General features: G+C 42.3%; 1 protein-coding gene across 2 annotated transcripts; it reads left to right on the top strand.

The window, feature by feature from the left end:
- The first annotated feature begins 1,913 nt into the window (after positions 1–1,913).
- On the top strand, positions 1,914–16,317 carry mbip (MAP3K12 binding inhibitory protein 1). 2 transcript variants are annotated; one of them, XM_071365354.1, is made up of 9 exons: positions 1,920–2,116; positions 2,607–2,726; positions 5,064–5,285; positions 5,964–6,060; positions 6,536–6,601; positions 10,584–10,757; positions 10,920–11,014; positions 14,477–14,515; positions 14,741–16,317. In XM_071365354.1, the coding sequence occupies exons 1-9, from the start codon at positions 1,967–1,969 to the stop codon at positions 14,849–14,851; spliced, it is 1,074 nt and encodes a 357-aa protein (XP_071221455.1). In that variant the 5' UTR covers positions 1,920–1,966; the 3' UTR covers positions 14,852–16,317. The 2 variants fall into 2 exon arrangements, with proteins under 2 accessions (XP_071221456.1, XP_071221455.1); XM_071365355.1 differs by lacking the exons at positions 10,584–10,757; positions 10,920–11,014 and having other exon boundaries at positions 1,914–2,116.
- Positions 16,318–20,725: the final 4,408 nt, after the last annotated feature.

The following is a 20,725-nucleotide window of genomic DNA, read 5'->3' as shown; positions in this document are numbered from 1 at the left end:
TGTCCAAACTTTTGACTGGTACTGTATATATTTGGTTAAATATATTGTAGGTAATTTCTGTAAAAGTCAATTGTCAGTCAATCATACACAGTCAGTCAGACAAATGAAATGAGCAGCTTTTAATTATCTAGCTCCTCTCAGTATGGGAACATACAACCACAGCATGTCAAAAGATGTCAAGTGTTACAGTTCCCTTCCTGCTGCAAGGAGAGAGAAAAAAACACCTAGAAATGAATTAAAGTGAAAGGCTTGTCTCTAAACCCCTTCCTAAAATGATTAACCCGTCCACCAGGACATTATGAGGTTCAGCTCTGAGTGCTCATGCTTTCTTATTGCTGTTAATTGTTCTTTTTCTGTTGTTGCCTCTCTTCATCAGTCTCCCCCTCATTATATGAAAAGAGGGGAAAATGTCGACCTGAATAGAGGAAGGAGATTTTCCCACAGTCACTTAACAGAGAAATTCACCATTGTAGGCCAGGCCAGGCAGGTTCCCATCCCTTGTCTGACACACACACACACACACCTCCAGCACAGTTTGATAGACAGTGTTTTTATAATTGAGTGACCAGTCTTTCCCCTTGTGTCTAAATCGAAAAAACTGAGAATAATATAGTTTTGGTAACAGGGTGAGTATCCCAAATCATTCACTTTCTGTCAAACTGATGGACCATTCACTCAGGTAACACTCCAGTGTTTAATTGGTATTTTATCATACCACAATGTCCCAAATGGCACCCTATTCCCTATAGAGTGCACTATATTTAAGCAGGGCCCATAAATCTCTGGTCAAATGTAGTGCACTAAATAGGTAATAGGGTGCCATTTGTAAATGCCGGGGAATAATTCAATTCACCATTACAACCCATTTCAATAAAAAATAATATATAATATCTTCAGATTGGAGAATAATAAACCAAATGAACCAGTTTTTGAAATTGTCAAAGCAAAACTGTGTACATCAAATGTTTTGTGATTCAATTTTTTTTAAACTATTGAGCTCAGGTGCATCCTGTTTCCATTGATCATCCTTGAGATGTTTCTACAACTTGATTGGGGTACACCTGTGGTAAATTAAATTGATTGGACATGATTTGGAAAGACACACACATATCTATATAAGGTCCCACAGTTGACAGTGCATGTCAGAGCAAAAACCAAGCAATGAGGTTGAAGGAATTGTCCGTAGAGCCCGAGACAGGATTGTGACGAAGGGTAAAAAAAAATGCCATTTGTAATTGCCTGGGAATAATGCAATTCACAAATACAACTTATTTCAATAAAAAAAAGTACTGCAGTATGTCTCCATAATATACTATCTTCAGATTGGAGATTAATTAACAACATTAACCAGTTTGGAAAATTGTGAAGGCAAAACTGTGTACATCAAATATTTTGTGATTCAATTTTTTAAAAACTATTGTTAACACACAAAAAATGCTGCATAAACCAATAACATGTGAAATTATGAGGCTATTATTTGATTGCCAGGTCCTTGCTACTAATACAGGACCCATTTGACTGTGGGACATAAAAGTTAAATGTTAATGGTTTAGTCAAATATTTAGGACTTTAGTTTTGAGTACCGATTCATAAATGATCCAAGTAAAATAATTGTTCTGAAGTGCTCCTACTGGTTCTGGAGTGTTTGACTAACCAGGTCGTTGGTTCACTTTGTTGTTAGCGGTATCTGACTTTCCACCTCGAGTAGGCCTGCCTTCTGATATTCTAAAAGGCTGATTCTATTCAATAGTTATATTTTCGCTACAAAGATAGTGGAGGTATATATGGATTTTATATGCGCATAACATTTCTTTTTTCTCAGTTTGTTTATACTAAGGCCAACTTGTTGAACGTTTTATGCACCATCATTTTATTGCTTTGCAGACTACGTAATAATACTTCCGGTATTGGAGGGACCCGTTTCTTAACCAATCACTGAGCACTGTGCTTGAGACGCGGAAATGCAATGGCGGACAGGATGAAGTTGAATGACGAGAACGGTGTGGGCGATAAACGAAGGGAAAATGTTGCCATAACGTCTTCTTGCAAGGAAGTATCAAGCTACAGAGACAGTATGTTCATTCTTTTGAATCTGCTCACAGACTTCGGGAGTGAGGTTGGTATAATAATGCTTTTACACAATCTAATTCAGCTACAATTGCTTCGATCACTGCGAGAGATGCCCACGAGATGTGCAACATGTCTGTTCTTATCAAATAGGAATTTGTGAAATATCCTTTGTCGCATGCAATCGCACGCTAAATGGTACAATGTTGCAAGAATAGTTTGTGTTGCAGCACAGTAGGCTACAACTCCTAGCTTGTCGTTGCACTGATTACGGATAAGCTCCTCCTTTATCTAGCAGGCTGAATACGACAAAGTAGCAATCAAAACATTGTTACTGACAACTGCCGCGTGGAGAAAAGTAACAAATAATAGCCCTTGTTTGTATTAACAACCTTTGCTTGTTTTCCCCCCGGTTCTTATAGCCCTGGAAATAATAAAGTTTGTAGACTTAGTATAACTAAAATGGAGGCTTAACTACTCTTAGTCCAGGTTCTGACCAAGTTTCAATTATTTATTTTGTAACTATTTTTCATTTCAAGCTGAAATTGGGTGAAGCTGCACTGAAAATCAGCACCAGCTTAGAAGCAGTGGATGTGGCATCTCTTCAACCTACTCGTCATGTGTTCACCTGTCTTCAGCAACACATCTCCAAACTACAGGTAGACATGACTACACCTGCACCTGTCAACGACACACGTTTTTCTGCTTCCATGAGCACATCCAATGCTAGCATCAGTAATTCTACATTTGTTGTTAGCCCAGCTAGCATGGACACTGACAGTTGTGAATCTGATGCAGCCTAAAGAGCTACTGCCCCCTTACCCGGGAAAGCACCGAACAACAGACAGGGACGTTGGACCATCGAAGAGGCGCAAATATGATGATAACTACATTGATTTGGGGTTCACTTATATTGGGAGTGGTGCCTTTCCTCAGCCACAGTGTGTTATATGTGTAAAAGTCCTATCTCACAACTCAATGAAACCTTTACTCTTGCGCAGACATTTAGAAACAAATCATGCCAATTTGAAAAATAAGCCATGGGATTTTCTGAGAGAGAATTAAGATGACTTTTGAGTAGTAAGACATGTATTAATGCAACAGATACCATTTAATAAGAAGGGGCTAGAAGCGTCTTATATGGTGAGCTACCGAGTGGCTAGGACAGGCAAGCCGCATACTATTGTGGAGGACTTAATTCTGCCTGCTGCCGTGGATATGGCTGGGACAATGCTGTGGGAAAGGTAATAAAAAAACTATACAGACAATGACTTCATCAAACAACACTGTTTCATGACGCATCAGTGACATGGCAGGAGATGTTTCGAAACAGTTACTGCTTCGCATACAAGCCAGTGAATTCTATGCGTTACAGCTGGATGAGTCAACAGACATGGCGGGCCTGGCACAGCTCCTGGTATATGTCCGTGGCGTTTATGGGGAGTCAATTAACGAAGACATCCTCTTCTGAAAACCACTGGAAACCAGGACAACAGGAGAGGATATTTTAAGTACTGGACAGCTTTGTGACATCAAATGGACTTTGGTCATCAAGATTTGTTTGTATCTTTACTAATGGCCCAAAAGCCATGACAGGGAGACATAGTGGAGTGGTAACGTGTGTGCAAGCAGTTGCTCCCGACGCTAATTGGGTACACTGCAGCATTCACCGAGAGGGTCTTGCTACCAAAGGAATGCCTGACGGCTTGAAAGATGTTTTGGACACTACAGTGAAAATGGTTAACTTTGTTAAAGCAAGTCCCCTGAAGTCTAGTGTATTTTCTGCACTATGCAATGATATGGGCAGCGACCATGTAACACTTTTACAACATACAGAAATGTGCTGGTTATCAAGGGGCAAAGTATTGACATGTTTTTTTCAATTGAGAGACGAGCTTAGTTTTTTTTACTGACCATCATTTTCACTTGTCTGACCGCTTGCATGATGACGAGTTTCTCACACGACTGGCCTATCTGGGTGATGTTTTTTCTCGCCTGAATGATCTGAATCTAGGATGACAGGGACTCTGCGCAACTATATTCAATGTGCTGGACAATTTTTTTTGTGTGTGTGCAAATTAACTCAAGCTTACGGACAATGTCAAATGTGATATAGCAAAGCACCTGAGTGAGTTGGGTGCGCAATTACGCAGGTACTTTCCTGAAACGGATGACGCAAATAACTGGATTCGTTATCCCTTTCATGCTCTGCCTCCAGTCCACTGACCGATATCTGAACAAGAGAGCCTCATTGAAATTGCAGCAAGCAGTTCTGTGAAAATTTAATTTAATCAGAAGCCACTGCCAGATTTCTGGATTGGGTTGCGCTCAGAGTATCCTGCCTTGGCAAATTGCGCTGTTGTTAAGTCACTGATGCCCTTTGCAACCACGTACCTATGTGAGAGTGGATTCTCGGCCCTCACTAGCATGAAAACTAAATACAGGCACAGACTGTGTGGAAAATTATTTAAGACAGACTCTCTCCAATACAACCCAACATTGCAGAGTTATATGCATCATTTCAAGCACACCCTTCTCATTAACCTGTGGTGAGTTATTCACAATTTTCAATGAACAAATAAGGTTTTATATGTAAGATGGATAAATAAAGAGCAAAATTATTTATTCTATTATTATTTGTGCCCTGGTCCTATAAGAGCTCTTTGTCACTTCCCACAAGCCAGGTTGTGACAAACACACTCATTCTTATGTTTAATAAATGTATCGTACAGTGTGTGTGGCATGCTTACAATGATGCACTGACCCTGGTGCTAGAGGGGGTACGCAGCTGGAGGTTGAATGTTTGAAGGGGTACGCGACTATTAAAAAGTTTGGGAACCACCGCTCTAGAGTTAAATATAAAAATAAATGGTTGCATTTTAATTTATTTTTGTGTTTTTTTTATTTTTGTCGTATTAATTAATGGATGTAGAAAGTGTATGTTGACAGGGACTTCACCGTCTCCCCCGTAACCTGCTTTTAATCCTCCTCAACAGTCAGTATCGAACAACCTGAGGGTACTGGTGGAGGCAGAAGACCAGTCCTCGTCTTCAAAGAGCCACAAGGATGAAACCACTAGCACAGTCTCTTCTGATGAGATGATCATAGACTCACCACCCATTCTACCTGTACCTCAGCCAACCAGGCCAGATGTAGAGGAGGAGGGCAAGTTGCAGGTTGATGACCTCAGCATTCAGATCAGAGCCAACAAATCAGAGGCGAGTGACTGTAGCTTCTGTTTGGTCATTGGTCAACTCCGCTCAGCTGTACCGATGCTGCGGTTTATACAGTAGTGTTTTCAATACTATTTCCTATTCTCAGCTAAAGCCAATGAATACTCATAAGTAATTGCCTCCGAGTGTGCTGCACACTTTGCAATAACATAGTAGTGAATCAAATGCTTGATCAGGACCTGATGATAAGCCAGTTTAGCACAGAATAAGGGCTCCTTCAGAGTGCTGCAGTCAGGGAACGTGGGAGTGTGTGTGTGGTCGCTGACTGGTGTGGTGGCAGTAGCAGGAGGGCTTTGCGAGAGGGCCAGGCCCTTGATGTATTATGAAGTGGATGCTCATTACTCTAGAGAGATTGCATGTGGATGAAGGACAAGAGGATGCCGAGGCCTGTTGTATTTCATTGTGTATTTATTTTGGTAGCCAAATAAACCGTATTTTGTCGTACTTCGTCATTTTTAGAAATGGCAAAGCAATTGAGATGGGGGTATTCTGAATCTGAGTACATTTCACGTGCTGTTTGGATGTGAATTGTAGTCTCATTCCGCTTTGCTTGCCCCTGCCTTTATTACCATCATATAAACAAAAATCGACTGTCGTTTTGATATCAATAGCTCTTTAATCCAGCCTGTGTCACATCTCCAACTGTCTCCTCTACTACTATAGATTGATAGGAGGATATCTGCATTTATAGAGCGAAAGCAGCTGGAGATCAATGAAAACAACGTGAGGGAGTTCTGCAATGTGATCGACTGCAATCAGGGTAAGAATCTGAGTGAGGTGTGTGGAGAGGCGTGTGTGTGAGAGAGTTAGTGGAGGGGGGGGTGACCGTGCACAGATTGCCAATGTTTGGAGAGGGCTGATTTCCACAGCCAGAGGCAAGAGGTCAGGCTGAACTGTTATAATAGTGGGCATGAAGTAGCTAACACCCTCCTCAGCTGGCCTCAAAATAAATCCAGCTTTGTCCAGATTCTTTGAACATAAAGGGACAAGTTGTTGTTTTTCTTCAGAAATAGATGGTGTAAAATGACAGGAATACAAATGACAATTAACAGTAGTGACCAGAACAGAAATATCGCTAACAGAAATGAGGGTAACAGAAGTGAACATGTCACATGGACAGTTCATTTCGTTTTCAACGGATGCATCTGTTAATTATCCACGAAATGCATATTTCAAATCTGAAATATATATTTTGCGCTGGTTAATATGAACTGTTCTCTTTTGCTATGATGTAGAAGACAGCTGTGCCAGGACAGATGCAGTATTCACACCCTACCCAGGCTTCAAAAGTCATGTTAAAGGTAAGAACATTCTGCTTTAAGTTTAAACGTAGTTTTCTTATGTTATTTCAAATATTTTTGGTTAATTGGTGGGTCGTTCAAAGAAATTAGTCCCTTTTGGGTAGTGTAACTTGATTAAAATAAATAGTTACCTATTTTTAGCATTATTAATACAAAAACATGTATTACCATCAAGTTAAATATTACTATAGTAATTTCCTATTAAGTGCCAAATAAGTAACAGCGTTGCCTGTATCAGGGTTGTCAGTCATTAATCACCTTGTGACGGGGGGAATGGAAGCTTGTTTGCAACAGGGAGGGGCAATTGAATGCAAGTTTCACAAAGAAATGTACATTGTAAAAATGTCTAGCCTGTCTATCTAAGGGTGACAGGGTCGACATGTTATGTTTGACCCACTGTTTTCCACCACGATACACCAGAAAATGTCCAAAAAGAGTAGAACCATCTCACTTGCTTTTACACTATGATTTGACTATTAGATGTTAAATGTTTCTTTAAAAAAAAATATATAATGGTCACCTGCCCCTTGGAACCAACTTCTCTGGTTTTAAAGGGCCTATGAGGCATTGATATGAGTCAAACATTCATTCTAGTATCTGAATTGACTACAAAGTGTAAATAGGATCATTTTGGTTTATAAAGTCAGTCTCGTCCAAAACGGAGTTTGGTAAGTGACTGTGTCATGACTTACTTGATGGTTTGGATTACAGTTATGTCAACAATTTTGCCTATTAACGCGTGATGGCACTGTTTTCTGGGAAAAGACTGGGCGAGTTCGCTTTGCATGGCCCGGTGCCCCTCGGCAGACGGAGGAGACCTCTCCTTAGGAACGTTTTTCCCAACCTTGGTCCCCGAGTACCCCTAAAGTACACATTTTGTATTGTAACCCTGGACAAGCACACCTGATTCAACTTGTCAACTAATCATCAAGCCCTCAATGAGTTGAATGAGGTGTGTTTTGTCAAGGGCTACAACGAAACTGTGTACTGTTGGGGGTACTGGAGGACCAGGGTTGGGAAACACTGCCTATAGAGGACCGTTCTATCGGTCCTCTTAAGGTAGTGAGCAGACCCCGCCTTCCCGAGGCACCGGGTCATGCAAAACCAACTCGCCTCACTGGAACCTCTTCCCTAGACAAGACGTGGGTAGTACATACCCTACCCCATTCATAGACGCTAACTACTTTTAGCGGCTATTGACGATAGTATCTTCTGGCCAGGGGGGTTTGTTAGGAGCCATGACCCTCAACCTGAACATGGAACACGGGTCACTTTAATCATGTTTACATACAGTTTTTTTACCCACTTCATATGTACACTATATATGTGCAAAAGCAGCAGCTACTCTTCCTGGGGTCCACACAAAACATGAAACATAATACAGAATGACATAATACAGAACGTCAATAGACAAGAACAGCTCAAAGACAGAACTACATCCATTTCTTTTAAAGGCACATGTAGCCTACATATCAATGCATACACACACACTATCTAGGTCAAATAGGGGAGAGGTGAGGTGTTGCTTTATCTGTTTTTTGAAACCATGTTTGCTGTTTATTTGAGCAATGTGAGATGGAAGGAAGTTCCATGCAATAAGGGCTCTATATAATACTGTACGCTTTCTTGAATTTGTTCTGGATTTGGGGACTGAAAAGACCCCTGGTGGCATGTCTGGTGGGATAAGTGTGTGTGTCAGAGCTGTGTGTCAGTTGACTATGCAAACAATTTAGGATTTTCAACTCATTTAATGTTTCTTATAAAACGAAGAAGTGATGCAGTCAGTCTCTCCTCAACTCTTAGCCAAGAGAGACTGGCATGCATAGTATTTATATCAGCCCTCTGATTACAATTAAGAACAAAACGTGCCGCTCTATTCTGGGCCAGCTGCAGCTTAACTAGGTCTTAGCAGCACTGGACCACACGACTGGACAATTTGCAGCCACACCTGTTGCTGACAGGTGTATAAAATCAAGCACACAGCATTGCACGTAAAAACCGTCTGTCCTCTGTTACAACATTTACTACAGAGTTCCAAACTGCCTCTGGAAGCAACGTCAGTACAATAACTGTTTGTTGGGAGTTTCGTGAAATGGGTTTCCATGGCTGAGCAGCTGCACACAAGTCTAAGATCACCATGCGCAATGCCAAGTCTCTGCTGGAGTGGTATAAAGCTTGCCGCCATTGGACTCTGGAGCAGTGGACTCGTTCTCTGGAGTGATGAATCACGCTACACCATCTGGCAGTCCCGACGGACGACTCTGGGTTTGGCAGATGCCAGGAGAACGCTACCAGCCCCAATGCATAGTGCCAACTGCAAAGTTTGGTGGAGGAGGAATAATGGTCTGGGGCTGTTTTTCATGGTTCAGGCTAGGCCCCTGAGTTCCAGTGAAGGGAATTCTTAACGCTACAGCATACAATGACATTCCAGATGATTCTGTGCTTCTAACTTTGTGACAACAGTTTGGGGAAGATCCTTTCCTGTTTCAGCATGACAATGTCCCCGTGCACAAAACAAGATCCATACAGAAGTGGTTTGTCGAGATCGGTGTGGACGAACTTAACTGTGTGGACGAGCCCTGACCTTAACCACATGGAACACCTTTGGGATGAATTGGAACGCAGACTGCAAGCCAGACCTAATCGCCAAACATCTGTGCCCGACCTCACTAATGCTCATGTGGCTGAATGGAATAAAGTCCCTGCAGCAATGTTCCATCTAGTTTTAAAGCCTTCCCAGAGGAGTGGAGGCTGTTATAGCAGCTAAGGGGGGACCAACTCCATATTAATGCCCATGATTTTGGAATGAGATGTTCGACAAGCAGGTGTGGCCCATGATGATGCCAATGCTTCCCACAATTGTGGCAAGGTGGCTGGATGTCCTTTAGGTGGTGGACCATTCCTGATACACACGGGAAACTGTTGAGCGTGAAAACCCCAGCAACTTTGTAGTTCTTGACACAAACTGATGCGCCTGACACCTTTTACCATACCCCGCTCAAAGGCACTTAGAATTTTTTTGTCTTGCCCATTCACCCTCTGAATGGCACATATACACAATCCATGTCTCCATTGTCTCAAGGCTTAAAAATCCTTTAACTTGTCTCCTCCCTGTCATTTACACTGATCTTGAAGGGGATTTAACATGTGACATCAATTAAGGATCATAGCTTTCACTTGCATCACACCTGACCAACTGAACTAATTGATTAGGTCAGTGATTGCCTAAATTAAACACACCTGGTCTTCCAGGTCGATTAAATCAAAAACATGGGGTGCCTGCGGCACTCCTGGACCAGGGTTGCCTACCCCTGTACTAGGCTAGCTAGCTCATAACTAAGCAAAGCTGACAACATGTTTGATGTATGTTACCAGCTTGCTTTCAGTAAATAAAAAATAAAAAATGCGAACTGGTTAGCTGTGCTTTTTTTTTTTTGTGACTGAATGACAAAGACAAACCCAAGAAACACGCACATCAAACCACACCCCCAAGACAACTCTCGTTTTGCCTTTATTCACAGCCGTTAGCATTTCTTAATGAGCAATGATGAAAGACGAGGCCAAATCAGGAAGTGCAGTCGCCCTTTAACAAGGAATACTTTCACCATATTAAAAGGTTTCTTTTTTTTTTTTTTACCTTAAAATGCATCACTAATCACATTGTAAAAATAATGATCTTCAGAAATTACTTTGTTAAAGCAACAAAAGAACTAGGGCTTTGTGAAAACTGCCAAATTTTGGGCACATTAGCTCGTCTTTATTCATATATATTGAATTTTCCATGTGCTCTATATTAAAGGCCACTACATTTTAATATAACAGGCTTTTAAAATCCAATATAGGTGCACAATTTCTACTTAAAATATCAAAGGGACGTAAAAGGGACTCATTCTGTGAAACGACCCTGGTAGGATCTTAGGATTCTTTACTTTGCTTGTGACAGTTAATGGGTTTCTATTGTCTGTATGCCTTGTCTGTGCAGTGACTCGTGTGGTGAACACCTATGGGCCTCAGACTCGTAGAGGGGGAGGTTTAGGAGGAGGTGCCTTGGGGGAGGCTGAGGAGCAGCAGAGGGCCATGGTGTCTAGAGACTGTGGGAATCCAGCCATAGAGGAACGCCTGCACAACATCGAGACGCACCTAAAGCTCCCAACAGGTGAAGAGGTTAAACAAGATGTGGTATCGGCCATATTGTGGTAGTTGCATGTCTCTCTTGACCCAAGCATTTGTATTAATTTCAATTTCTGACACTTGACTTGAAGAATTCTGGTCTTATACTCTAATATTCCTATCAGACAGACAAACCTTTCTTTTCCAGAGGGTCCAGTGCCTTTAAGTGTGTACCAGAGGCTGAAAAAGCTTGAAGATCGGATCCTGGAGTTGGAGGGACTTTCACCGGAGTACTTCCAGTCTGTGAGTTTAGTGTGGTAGAAAGATTTTAGCACACCCACTTATTTGTGTGTGTGTGTGCGGACATGAGTCTGTGTACGTGCGCGTTAGTATTTCTCCATGTTAGTGTTTTTCCATATTGAGCCCGACATTTCTTATTCCGTGATTATCAGACGTGTGGTATTTCTTCCTCTTCAGTTCAGAATATGTCATCTATGTCAGAATTTAGCCAAATCAAAGTTAGCTGAGTAAGAGCGCTTGAGTTTCTGCGTGACTCTTATCACTCCCTTCTCTTGGCTTGACGTGCCGGTCCTAAGAGCGTGCTGCTCTCCATGTCCTTTAGGGTGTGTGTGTGTGCACAGAGAGCTGGGGGTGGAGAGTGTCTTCTTGAATAAACTGAGCTGATCTTCTTTTATTCCAAGTGCCACTGTTTAAGCAATTTCTGCAAATAGTTTGGAAGTACACGCTGAACAGGTTTCTGAGGGTGGAGGATCTCATCTTTAAACTCATCTAATCTCATCTTTAATCCTCCACCTTTTACACTCGTACCCAGGGCCTAACATTAACACCTGCCAAATGCGGGTAGATGTTGGCATTGGTGGGTAAGATGTCTATTTCACCAGCCACGCTGGCGGGTGGTCAGGGCTCCACAGTGCCAACATTTCACTCGCGTTTGTGAATTAAAATGGTTTACTAGGATCACATTTACAGTAACATAAATGCTGCAGTAGCTGTTTTCAAAGTACACTACAAATGTATGTGGACACCTGCTCGTCGAACATTTGCTGCTAAAACAGTCTCCACTCTTCTGGGAAGGCTTTCCACTAGATGTTGGAACATTGCTGAAGGGACTTGCTTCCATTCAGCCACAAGAGCATTAGTGAGGTCGGGCACTGATGTTGGGCGATTAGGCCTGGCTCGCAATCGGCGTTCCCAATTCATCCCGAAGGTGTTTCGATGGCACTATGCATTGGGGGAGGTAGCCTTTTTCCTGACATCCGCCAAAGCAGATTCGTCCATCGGACTGCCAGATGGTGAAGTGTGATTCATCACTCCAGCGAACGTGTTTCCACTGCTCCAGAGTCCTATGGCAGCAAGCTTTATACCACGCCAACCGATGCTTGGCATTGCACGTGATGATCTTCGGGCTTGTGTGCGGCTGCTCAGCCATGGAAACCCATTTCATGAAACTCCTGACAAACAGTTATTGTTATAGCACGATTTCAACACGCTATGCGCGTCAGCAGTCGGCGGTCCCGTTCTGTGAGCTTGTGTGGCCTACCACTTCGCCGCTGAGCCGTTGTTGCTCCTAGACGTTTCCACCTTACAATAACAGCACTTACAGTTAACCGGGGCAACTCTAGCAGGGCAGAAATTTGACAAACTGACTTTGTTGCTTTGTTTCATAGCTGGTAAATTAATCGCACAAAGTCAAAGAACTACGAATCCTATATAGCCTATACCATCTCGCGCCGTAACACTTCCTAGATTGGGGCTTTGCGGCCGTGAAGAGCTGAGTGAAAGATAATTAACTTGAAATGAAAGTCTACTTAAGTGAGACTTTGTCATTGTGTTTCTTGGCTATTTACATAGCTTTGTTCACAAGCTAGGTTGTTTTTCAGTTTAGAGTTTCAACTGCTAGAGAAGAGAAGACACCACTGCTACTAGTCAGACTCAATCTCACAAGCAGAAACATGACTGGAGCAGCGTTACCACGGTAACCTCCATTGTGGTCTCATCTGTGATAATTTTGGTAAAAGACTCGGGCCACAACAGATGATATGAAATTAAACGATATACCACATTACTTCTTACTAGTAATAGATTTTTTTATTGTTTTAGAAACATTACAAAGCATTGCAGCATGCTCTCCTTTTTTTTTTGTGTTTTGTTGGTTTTACATTTGCAAAAATGTTTGTCTGAGTGAGAGGAAAGCTCCAAATTCAGATGACTCGGTGGTCTTTTGAAAGGTGAGACCTTGAGGATTATAATAAATACCACCTCGATGTCATACATGCAAGCCACACACCCGAGTCCAAATGTGTGCTTCACTTTTCCAAATCATAAAACGCCTATCATGTACAGGTATCGACGTTTATGATCACTGTTTGATGCACAGTTACAGGATGACATGGCGGCATACCCTGGGTTGTTCTGAACAGAATGAGCCGGTTTTATTTAATGTGAAGGAAATTTGCCGGGGCGCGCGCACCTGAATTCACCTCTGACTCCTTTCTATGCGCACCAAAATGACGATCTGTTTCAATGAATTGCCTTGCTTAACACTAAGATCATATTTTATGTCTTAGCTAGTCATGTTGGCATTAGAACAAGCTTTCAAATCATGACTTTACTATGTAAAGCGCTTTGAGTACCTCAGTTGGTAAAAAGCTGCTGTATTAATAATAATTTATTATTATCATCAAGTGGCTACTGGCCAGAGGTTACTTTGAGCTAATTAACCATAATGAAAAGGATCAATGTGTGGCCTGGGCTTGTGGTTAGGGCAGCTGCTTTCAGAGAACAGTACTGTCCAATAAACTACTGGTGATGTGGGAGGTGAGTAGCGGTCTCCTCCACTTTTCTATCAGTGGTTTAGCTAAGTCATTACCCAAGTCTCTTTAGATTTACAGTACTGTATGTTGCATAGCAGACTGCTGCAGTGCATTAAAATACTGTCATGGTTGGGTTGAGGGTGGGAAGGACATGTTTTTGTACTCTCTTTCCTGGTCCTTTTTTAGTCTGCTAGTTCTGGAATTACTAAGTAACTGAAGATTCTTCATATGAGTAATGTACATGCACTATTAGCCTTCTTGCAGAATGTATTTTTGTCAGCAGAAAATTGATTTTAGTTTTTTTTTATTCTGAAAGCTATTAGATTGGTGCCATTTCCAGAAATAGAAGGTATTTTCTGAGGTAGGTGTATTGACGTAAAAAGAACAAGTACCTCTCGGGGCTAATTTTAAAGCTACAATATGTACGTTTTTGGACGACCTGACCAAATTCACATAGTAATGGGAGTTATAGATCTGTCAGTCACATTAAAAGTAAGTCTAAGAAGCGTGATATATGTTCTATATTTCTATGCTTTCCGTTTTTTCCGTGTCTTTTTTACTTTCGTTTTTGTACACCAGCTTCAAACAATTGAATAATATAATATTTTTGGTTCTGGAAAATATATTTCACAACTGTTTAGATGGTACAATGATTCTCTACACTATACTTGCTTGTTTTGTGTCACAAACTGAAATTATGCGAACGGTTTTTAGAATTTTTAGCAACCAGGAAATGGCGTAGCGATTTTCTGCGTAGTGCATCTTGAATGGACGGGAAATATTTGTTCAGTCCGTCTGACCCTGTGCATGGCAGGAATGTTGCCAGTGGCTAACCTCTAACTGTTCTAGTACTCTGTTACTTAACCTCTTTGTCTCTGCTCTCCCCGAGTTACCTAAACATTCTAACCTCTCATCTCCTGTGTTCTTTCAGAGTTACCTACACAAGCGACCAAAGACATCAATGTCTCAGGTGAGATGTGTCATCATACCTTTTCACTCTTCTCATACCTTTCCTCCTGCCATTACATTCAAGTTCAAAGCAGTGTTTCTCAACCTCCGGTCCGTGGACAACCACCAGTTTAAGTTGACACTGATTTTAGTGTGCGCGTATGTGCTTATACTTGTATGTCTATTGAGAGTTGGATCTGTGTGCGGCGCGTTTGACTGTGATTGTTCTTATCTCCCATGTTGGCAGGCCTGCAGTCTGTCGGAGCTGGATGTGAAGATCAGTGCTGTCAAAGCGGCCTTGCTGAAGAGGATGGGGGAGTTTGGGCCGGTAGAGTACGACACCGAGTGTCCACTCTGACCCCCAACCTTTTGACCTACGACCTTCACACATACCCACCATTATGGGGAACAGACTAGAGGAAGAGATTTAGAGACTTTACCGTTGAGGTGTAGATATCCACCCTTACACACTGCTGGATGCTGCTTCAGTTTTATTGAGTAAAATGTGGAAGGGGGGGTGGCAGCCATATTGGTCAGGGAGAAATCCAAACCAGTCTAATTGGATGAATGGCAGTAGAGGCACAATACGGATTTTTACTTATTCAGGGAAATAAAAGTAATGCATGTGATGTATCAGAAATTGTTTAATACAATTATCAACCGAAAATATTGTCATAATTATAAATACAGTTTTATATGGGTTTTATACCAATTGAAGGATACCATACATATCTAAATGTAATGTTTTCTTGGAAAGCTGCGAGTGCTATTATATGATACAATGTCAGTACTTGTTGCATTTACAACTTGTCTAAGTCCTATCATCAACTGATTTCAACCAGTGTGTGTCTGTGGATTGACTGCATTGCTGAATGGAATGTTGGGATATTGGCCATTTTTAATTAGAAAATGAATGAAATCATTCCCCTAGAACCGTCTGGCTAGCTAGCTGACCAACATCGCAGATAAATTCTTTGAATTCATATTTTATGAATCACAGCGCTGACTAACCATGGTTGACCAACTCCCTGACCAAGATGGCTGACCTTTATCCCATCATAAGAAGGTTCATGTCCATTCTGGTATTCTATTCCTAATTCTATGGGTCCTGAGCTGAAGGTCTTGGTTTTCAACCTTCGGGTTGAAACGTTGCTCTCCGTGAAACTACTGGAGAATTCAATTGTGTGGGTATCTATCTTTCTAGCATGATGTGGCTCTGCGGCTCCCGTGTTTTTCTGGATCTTTAGTCTGCCTCACTCAAAGATCCGGAGCTTCCTGAAGCTTCTGCGCATGTATATATTCTTTACTTTACGCACAGAGAACAGGCTACTCAGGTGAATGGTGCTCGTTTAATAAAGTTAGATCGAAGCTGAAACCGTGTCGGCAAGATCACATGATGATAATCTTCGACATAAGAGTTTAATATAATAGCGTAGTATGATGTTACTGTAAGACAAAAAATGGGGAAATGCATTTTGATCTTGAGTTATAGTGTTTTTTCAAAGTAGCCTACAGTGTTTTGAATGCTGTACAGTGAATTAATTTTAGAGCAGATGAAGTAAACAAACTGTAGCATATCCTACCTGCGTGTTTTGCCCAGTGGCGCATGCTGTTGCCTTTTGGCCACATGAGAGAGAAATGCGTTGGTGTTTTTTTAGAAACGTTATACGTTGCTATTATATTATTTTCTGTTATGGAGAATACTATGCTCATTGTGACGTTGTAGACATTGCTTCCGCGTTGCTACTTCCTCCTTTTGCTGTTGTGTTGCAAAGTTTTAATGTGAATGTTTTTGTAAATAAATTCTCTTTTTCATTTGGCAAACCTGTGGAAGTAGACTTTGACTCATGGTGCTAATCACACTCACTACATGAACTGTTAGACACACACACACATTGTGCATGAACAGTGTTAGTCATACACACAGCTAATCAGATCGCAATTAATTCCTTTTCGAAATTGTACACAACTGAAGAGGTTTAAATTTAACTACGTGAGGTAATTCATATTAAAGGGTGACAGTGGGAAATCAGCAAATCCAGGAAATGACTTGGCAGGGGGCCACTAAAGCGTGCATGCTCTGTTCAGTGAACTTTTCAACTGTACATCTAAAGTACAGTAGTTTGTAGTTAGGAATTGAGTAGTGCTCTTTGTGTGTCTGTCGATATACTTAACTCAGCAAAAAAAGAAATGTCCCTTTTTTCAGGACCCTATCTTTTTCAAAGATAATTTGTAAAAATCCAAATAACTTCACAGATCTTCATTGTAAAAGGGTTTAAACACTGTTTCCCATGCTTGTTCAATGAACCATAAACAATTAATGACCATGCATGCACCTGTGGCACGGTCATTAAGACACTAACAGTTTACAAATGGTAGTCAATTAAAGTCACAGTTATGGAAACTTAGGACATTAAAGAGGCCTTTCTACTGATTCTGAAAAACACCAAAAGAAAGATGCCCAGTGTCCCTGCTCATTTGCGTGAATGTGCCTTAGGTATGCTGCAAGGAGGCATGAGGACTGCAGATGTGGCAAGGGCAATAAATTGCAATGTCCGTACTGTGAGACGCCTAAGACAGCGCTACAGGGAGACAGGACAGACAGCTGATCGTCCTCGCAATGGCAGACCACATGTAACAACACCTGCACAGGATCGGTACATTCGAACATCACACCTGCGGGACAGGTACAGGATGGCAACAACTGCCCATGTTACACCAGGAACGCACAATCCCTCCATCAGTGCTCAGACTGTCCTCAATAGGCTGAGAGAGGCTGGACTGAGTGCTTGTAGACCTGTTGTAAGGCAGGTCCTCACCAGACATCACCGGCAACAATGTCGCCTATGGGCACAAACCCACCGTCGCTGGACCAGACAGGACTGGCAAAAAGTGCTCTTCACTGACGAGTCGTGGTTTTGTCTCACCAGGGGTGATGGTCGGATTTGCGTTTATCGTCGAAGGAATGAGCGTTACACCGAGGCCTGTACTCTGGAGCGGGATCGATTTGGAGGTGGAAGGTCCGTCATGGTCTGGGGCGGTGTGTCACAGCATCATCGGACTGAGCTTGTTGTCATTGCAGGCAATCTCAACGCTGTGCGTTACAGGAAGACATCCTCCTACCTCATGTGGTACCCTTCCTGCAGGCTCATCCTGACATGACACTCCAGCATGACAATGCCACCAGCCATACTGCTCGTTCTGTGCGTTATTTCCTGCAAGACAGGAATGTCAGTGTTCTGCCATGGCCAGCGAAGAGCCCGGATCTCAATCCCATTGAGCACGTCTGGGACCTGTTGGATCGAAGGGTGAGGGCTAGGGCCATTCCCCCCGGAAATGTCCGGGAACTTGCAGGTGCCTTGGTGGAAGAGTGGGGTAACATCTCACAACAGGAACAGGCAAATCTGGTGCAGTCCATGAGGAGGAGATGTACTGCAGTACTTAATGCAGCTGGTGGCCACACCAGATACTGACTGTTACTTTTGATCTCCCCTTTTTTCAGGGACACATTATTCCATTTCTGTTAGTCACATGTCTGTGATACTTGTTCAGTGTATGTCTCAGTTGTTGAGTCTTATGTTCATACAAATGTTTACGCATGTTAAGTTTGCTGAAAAACAACACAGTTGCTGAGTTTATGTATGTATGTGTGAACAACTGTATTAAGTTGTGCATATGTGTGTGTACACAAATCTATTCAGTTGTGTGTCTGCATGCATGTGTATGCAGGGCCGGGTCTAGCCTTCTGGAGGCCCTAAGCAATATACTGCAATTCTGCTGATGCACAATCAAATTTTGAAATTGCACCTGCTGTGTTGTACTATTCTTACTCTCAATAGTTGAGACCCCGACTGAATTCCTAAACTGGGTCGGGGGCCCCCTAGTGGTCGGGGGCCCTGAGCTACCGAATATGTCACTTATGCCTGGAACTGGCCCTGAGTGTATGTGTACAAGTGTATTGAGTTTCTCAGTGAGTGTGTAATTGGGGTGTGTCAGAGTGCACATGATTCAGCTGTCTGCTTTGCTGTGAGGTTGATGAGCACCATGATGTCTATCATTACAACAAATGACCTGATTACTAGATCTCTGTCTGCACCATGCAATGCATAGAGCTCTTAGTCCTCACACACGCACACACACACGCACGCACACACGCACAGCAGTTAAGGAAATTGCTCTGTGTATCTGTGTAGGCATAAATTGATGTGTGAAAGCTAGATTAATGTTCACAGCCACACAACTAGACGTTTTAAACACCTGATATAGAATTGCTATTGATTGTCATTTCATCTACAAAATGGATCTATGGTTTACAATGATTGAGTATCAAAAAGCTTTCACATTTCATTCCACATTTCTTGGAGAATTTAAATCATCTAATTGTACAGTAATCCTTCTTTTCTCACTCTTATTTGACATTTCCTCTCAGTAAAATGGCACATCAACATTCTATGAATTCTCCGGTGGTGTCTCGACATTGATTGATGGAGAGGTCTCTGAGGCACAAAAGGAAAATGTCCTTTTGTTTCTGCCTTGTTCAGTCACATAATATTCTTACTGTGGAAATGGGGGGACCTTTCCCTCTCAGTCCTTTTCAGGTGTTCCTCACTTGTTCTGGTCTCTCCTAGTCTTTTATTCTCTCATTCATCTAAACTTTCTGGGCACAAGGCCCACACGGCACTAAGGGAGGTACTTGAGCACTGACAATGTGAACAGGCTGCCGCTGTATTGCTGTCACAATGTGAACAGTGGGTCTCTGTATTGTTCCCCTGTTGTTCCTTTGTCTTAGATACAGAACCCTTATAAGGGTTAATGAGAAATGATTGGTCTGAGTGTAACAAATGGATTATGGATGTGGACAAAGGGATTATCAGTAGGCATGGCTTGTGTCTCAAATGGCACCCTATTCCCTATACAGGCCTTAGGACTCTGGTCAAAAGTAGTGCGCTATATAGGGAATAGAGTGCCATTTGGGACATCCCCTGTCTGTCTAGCTGGGATGGCTCCACCCATGATGAAGGTATTGAACTGAGCATACAGACCAAGGGGGAGGCGATGGAGGACTACACTGCTCGTTGCTAAATACCCCGTTATCTTTATTTGAATGAATACAATGAATACAACACAACATTTTAGCGGCCGCCAGGCTCTAGCCCGGCTCCAGAATATTTGAACTGATCTAGTTCACTTCCCTCATGCCCTGGTTATAGCCAGGTGATGACGTGACATTCAATAACAATGCACAGCTCAAAAAACGTTATTTTACTTTGTCACTAAATGAGCTATAATTAGGAGCAAGAGCCACAGCAGAATTACATACATGGATTTTAATTGTACCACCATGTTTGGTTCAATAAAGAATAAAGTGAACAGCATTAGTGTCAGCAAATAGCCTCCATAGTCCATGGGTGGGTGAGCACAGTATGGCCTTCTAGAAGACTCCAGAGCCACTTCCACACCAACTCTATGCTCCCTCCCTGTCTCTGTTTTTCTGTCAATCTCTCCCTCCCTCCCTCTCTCTCTCTCTGACTATTTCTAGTTCTGTGATTGTCTATCTGGGAACCTTGTTAAAAGCCTGGGAGGTTTATGCTTGTCTTGTGTCAAGGTCTCCCTACATGATATCAAGGCCAGGGAGAAGTTATTCATAGCCATTCATAACTCCCCAACTCTTAATGGGCTCGGACCCGCCATAGAGAAAGGTTTTTCATGTGACTAGTCAGCTCCAGTCGCCATTCAGCCCGTGGCTCCGTGTCAAAAAAGACTGTTGCTCGTTTGTGTCCTGAACAATGAGGAACAAGGCTGAATCTCTGGCCGGGGACAAAGGGGAGAAAACAGCCTTTTCATTCTGCAGAACATTAGATTCTGACACATTTTGCCATTGCAGTTTTTTCTTCTTCTGGGGTCCTGAGTACTGCAGGATCTGGGTCTTTAAAAGGACCACCTGTTGGTTACCAGCCTGGTCTTCATTATGAGCTAGGAACTATTATCACAGGGTGTGGAGTGCAGCATGGGGGACTTCTAAAGTTAACCCTGTTGATCAGGACCCGGCTCAAAGGAACCACGTTCCACAGCCATGCCTGTAAGGGGAAAGAAACGTACAGAACCAAATCGAATGTCATGTCCAATTCTGTCATCGCTATGTGGATTCATCATTTTTGGGGGGCTTTTTGTGGATCGAGGAGAAGGGGGGTGTTCATTCACAGCTGTCACTCACTCACAAATGACACATAAA

Source organism: Salvelinus alpinus, chromosome 25 (assembly GCF_045679555.1).
Source record: "Salvelinus alpinus chromosome 25, SLU_Salpinus.1, whole genome shotgun sequence".
Lineage (NCBI taxonomy): Eukaryota > Metazoa > Chordata > Actinopteri > Salmoniformes > Salmonidae > Salvelinus > Salvelinus alpinus.
Note: the sequence above shows the minus strand (reverse complement) of the source record. Positions and strands in the feature narration are given on the sequence as shown.

What these genes read in the sequence shown, in the direction of transcription:
- mbip (XM_071365354.1), top strand. Translation starts at nt 1,967, where the DNA reads ATGGCGGACAGGATGAAGTTGAATGACGAGAACGGTGTGGGCGATAAA. An exon ending in CTTCAAAAGTCATGTTAAAG is followed by an intron (nt 6,602 to 10,583) that starts GTAAGAACATTC and finishes TTGTCTGTGCAG; the next exon opens with TGACTCGTGTGGTGAACACC. An exon ending in GCACCTAAAGCTCCCAACAG is followed by an intron (nt 10,758 to 10,919) that starts GTGAAGAGGTTA and finishes TTTCTTTTCCAG; the next exon opens with AGGGTCCAGTGCCTTTAAGT.